Here is a 4,448-nt window from a genome sequence, read left to right as displayed (position 1 = left end):
AAAAAAAAAAAATACATACGCATACGCATAACTACATTTACATGTATGTATGTAAATATAACTAAAATGGCAAGCATGTTGGTGCTATCCTCTGCGGTGTGTCAGCAGCAGCATGTGCTTTGCCTCGAAGTTTGCTTATAGAATGCCACTGCGCCACTAAGGGCGCTCGAAAATAAAAAAAATTGTCAAAAGTGCTTTTAACTGAACTAATTTATGTATGTATAATAATCTATAATAATGTCTAGATATTAGTAAATATTAATGGAGTTTTAAAATGTTCGCCGCCGTTTTTTATGTCGCAGCCAAATACTTGCAAGCAAAAAAAAAAAACACACAAAAACAAATAAAACTACTCCGATTTGGTGTTCGAAGAGTTCAATTTGTGTGTCCAGTAGTCGCTGTATTTTTGATGTATTTGTTTAAATGTAGAAATGTGTATTTACGTATTTGTATAACATTTTAATTATGTAACAAAAGTTTACAACGATTTTCAGCCAGAATAAAAATGTTTGCCAACATGTTGCCTGTAATTGCATAATAATAAATAATTAAAATAACACTATTAACGGTATTAAAATAACGATTAAAAGCGAAATATAAAAAAATAAACATTATTTTAAATTATTTATTGACCATCACGCTTTGTGGTATCCAAATTATTATAAAATAGCTTTTTATCGATCGTGATTAATTTTTTAATAACTGTACGCAATTATTATTTCTGAACCCTTTATGTTTTTTTACTCATCAAGCCAGATCAAAAAAGTTGTACTTGATTTTATTACATTTTTGCTAAATGCAATATTACCTGTTTTGTACATATGTACGTATACTTTTGCATAAATTTTCGTTTTTCGTGTATTTTTTATGTACCATGAATAAAATAAAATAAAATTAATTAATAATTAATCACTTGGGCAAATCATTATAATTTTTCTTCCAGGACAAATAAAAATATGGATTGTTCCGGAGTCGAGCGAAGAAAGGCGGAGCTGGGTGGAGCCAGCAATTTCAAAGCATCGCTCTGCACGGCTCGTCACCGCTTCCTTTGTGTGCGTAAACCGACTGATAAAATAGCTATTCGGGGTTTGCTATCGAACTGAAAATATTTAGCCTCATTGCGCAAGTCGTGAATTAGGCTATAAATTGTGCGACTCGACAACATTGGCATTGTCTACTGTCGTGCTGAAATAAGTAAACGACGAAAATTGTCGAATAATTGGAATGATTGGAAATTTTCGGTACGATTCGACTCTCTCAATGAGGCTAATTTTTTCTAACACCCAATCCATGTTTTACCCCTGAAATTAAGTTAGAAGTGTGGATTTCTGAAAAATCAATTACAAATAGCCCTTTATTAAAATATCATCATTTAAACCATATGTATGTACGTGTACTTAAACGTTAAAAAAAATAAAAATAAATGCAGCAAGAAGTCTGTTCGTTAGTGTATATCGATTCTCTCTACAGGCACAGATCACAGCCCGTTTATTACATCTCGTCGTCTACTTATATTCCTGATTTAATTGACGTCCAATTAGCCAACGACGAATCTCTGAGGTACCAGCACCGATTTCGTACAATTTTGCGTCACGCAATATTCGTCCCGTCGGATATTCATTTATATACCCATTGCCACCAAGTATTTGAATGGCATCCAATGCCACTTGTGTTGCCTTCTCGGCACAGTATAAAATTACCCCAGCACAATCTTTGGACTACTTTCACCAGCGACTGCGGATTGCGCAACAGCGTACAAGTACGACCGGCAAGCGCTCAATGTGGTATACATATCAGCCATTTTGCCCTGTATCAGCTGAAACTCGCCGATAAGTTGACCCTTTTGTTTACGTTGATGGGCATAGTCGAAGGAGATGTCAACAGCAGCTTGCATAAGGCCCACTGGTCCGGCAGCCAGCACCAGGCGCTCATAGTCCAAGCCAGACATCAGCACGTATACGCCTTTGTTTTCATTTCCCAATATATTTTTGGCCGGCACCTTCAGATCCTGGAACACCAATTCACACGTGCTACTGCCACGCATTCCCAGCTTATCGAGCTTTTGCGCCACACTGAAGCCCTTCCATGCTGTCTCAATAATGAACGCAGTTATAGCATGCTTATCGGCGACACCACTGTCAGTCTTGGCATACACAATCAAGGTGTCAGCGTCAGAACCATTGGTGATCCAAAATTTGGTACCGTTGAGTACGTAATAGTCGCCTTTTTTCTCCGCACGCAGTTTCATAGATACCACATCGGAACCCGAGCCCGGCTCAGACATGGCCAAGCCTCCGATATGCTCTCCATTGCATAGCTTTGGCAGGTATTTTTCCTTCTGCTCAACTGTGCCATTTTTGGTGAGTTGATTCACGCAAAGGTTCGAGTGTGCACCGTAGGACAAGGCGATACCACCTGCGGCACTTAATTTGTAAAAAAAAAGTGTGAGAAATATCGTCCATTAGTTCGAGGCTGGTNAAAAATTAAGGGGGGGGGTGTGACACCTCCCACCTTTCCAACTTGATAGTGCAAAGACCAAAGAATTCACCGATCTCTCTTTCTCCTCTGACTACGGGGGGCCGCTTTAGGATCACAACCCTCAATCAACAGAATTCTCCATTCTTAAGTACTGGTTTTTTCCTTATTTTCATGAGACTCCTTGAGGTTGTAAGAGGCTTAGTGTTGGCCTTTTTAAATTGGAAAGGTGGGATGTGCCACGCCCTTTAACTTTTTTGTACCAGCCTCAACTAAGCGACAATAATCAGAGCCCCACCCAAAAGTGTTTTTAATAAATTGAATATGCAATGAATATTTGTATGTGTGCGTGTGTTTACCGAGAGATTTCTTCCATGATAATGCAGTGATCCAGGTAAGTGCCACCTGTGCCTCCGAAATCCGGTTCAGCTGTGATACCCAGAAAGCCTAGATCTCCCATCTTTTTCCAAAATGTCCGCAGATCTCTACGCAGGCATAAAAAAATTAACATTCACGTTAAATGGTATAACATACATTGTATATGTATGTATGTATGTATGTACATAGCACACTTGATTAAATGCCTTACTTGAAATTGTCATTTTTGTCGATTTCTTTAGCATATGGAGCCAGTTCTTTTTGGAAGAAATTGAATGCAATCTCCCGCAATTTTTGTTGCTCCTCATTCAGGCCAAAGAACTTGTCGTTAATTGGGTAGTATGCGGCTCCCCTCGTTTGGCGAGGTACACCCACGCCCATACAGCGAGGCAATAGCGTAGATAGTGACTTTGTGACGAAACGTAAACTTACAGACATATTAAGAAACAAACAGGTACTTTCTTTTAAGATACAAGTACAATCTGGAATTTACTCCGGAAACCAAAAAAAAAAGCAAAGTACAAAAGTTGGTCACTTTTGATCAGCAAACAGCTGTTGAATCAGCACGTCTGAACAGCACGTTTCTTATCAATATAGTGTTGCCAGACTTATGCACTGACGGAAAGTGTAACCAAAAAGATTTTAGTTCGTAGAGGGAAATTAGAAAACGGCAAATGACCTGCAGTGGAATAATCAAGCAGATGCTATATTACCTATGCGATTTGATATCGTAATTGATGCGATAACTATTACCCGATTTACATGATTCAAGTACTTGAAAGTAATTCTTGCCCATTCTTTTTTTGTGTATTCTATTCGCTTTTACACGCTGCCATTCTGTTTAATTCAAGTTTTTGTTTCTTTAAATGCGAAACAAAGAAAATGTCAAAAGCAAAGCAAGAAAGTTGAAACGACTTGACGGTACAGACGCATGTGTACTCGTCCCTTTTCTTCTCACCTCCTCTCCTTCACATGCGAGAATTGAATTCAATACTTGAACTGTGTGAAAGCAGTCTATAAAAAGCAAAGGCCCTCAAACTGGTATGGTACGATACACTGCGGTATGCCCCAAACACGATGCAGGTTTGCAAACTGAGATTGTTACATATCACGGTTGAACAACTCTCTTTATGTAGCAGGCTTTCTTTGGCTAAAAAATAAAAAAATCTGCAACCATAAAATTTAAAAGCCATTCATATCGTGTGATCAATAGTGCTTTACAGTCTCCCCGCTAAATTTCCGTCACCAAAGTTATCTAAATGAAAGGTAGTGGGACAAAAATATTAAATCTTTAATTCGCTTTTATACAGACGTAAAACACTGCAAGAACGGTTCTGTTAGATTTCGAGTATTGTAAGGGTTATATCTTCACTCACTTTAACATATGTATGTATGTATGTATGGATGGGTGCATTCCAAAACGTCAAACAACAAAGCATCAATATCTATTTTGTCCTCGTTAACCTCCAGACCCATTCGCTTTGCCTCTCTATGTAATCCCGAGAAGGCAGAACAGACGTAGCCCTTGTTTTTTACAGATAATCAGCCTAATTGTGTAAGTCGCAAATTAGGCTAAATTGTACGACTCGACAACA

The 4,448-nt window shown here is 38.3% G+C and overlaps 1 protein-coding gene across 1 annotated transcript; it reads right to left on the bottom strand.

Annotated features, from left to right (window-relative positions):
- Positions 1-1,204: 1,204 nt before the first annotated feature.
- Positions 1,205-3,601, bottom strand: LOC108383015 (isovaleryl-CoA dehydrogenase, mitochondrial-like). The gene is given in 4 exon segments (XM_017639387.1): positions 1,205-1,714; positions 1,717-2,423; positions 2,835-2,960; positions 3,065-3,601. Coding segments are annotated over 4 exon segments (1,269 nt in total). The 5' UTR covers positions 3,292-3,601; the 3' UTR covers positions 1,205-1,505.
- Between the last annotated feature and the right edge of the window lie 847 nt (positions 3,602-4,448).

The sequence above is a fragment of the Rhagoletis zephyria genome, unplaced genomic scaffold (assembly GCF_001687245.7).
Source record: "Rhagoletis zephyria isolate East Lansing unplaced genomic scaffold, Rhagoletis_zephyria_1.1 Rzeph_scaffold_30080, whole genome shotgun sequence".
In the NCBI taxonomy this organism is placed as follows: domain Eukaryota; kingdom Metazoa; phylum Arthropoda; class Insecta; order Diptera; family Tephritidae; genus Rhagoletis; species Rhagoletis zephyria.
The sequence above is the reverse complement of the archived record's forward strand: the minus strand, read 5'-3'. Positions and strand labels throughout refer to the sequence as shown.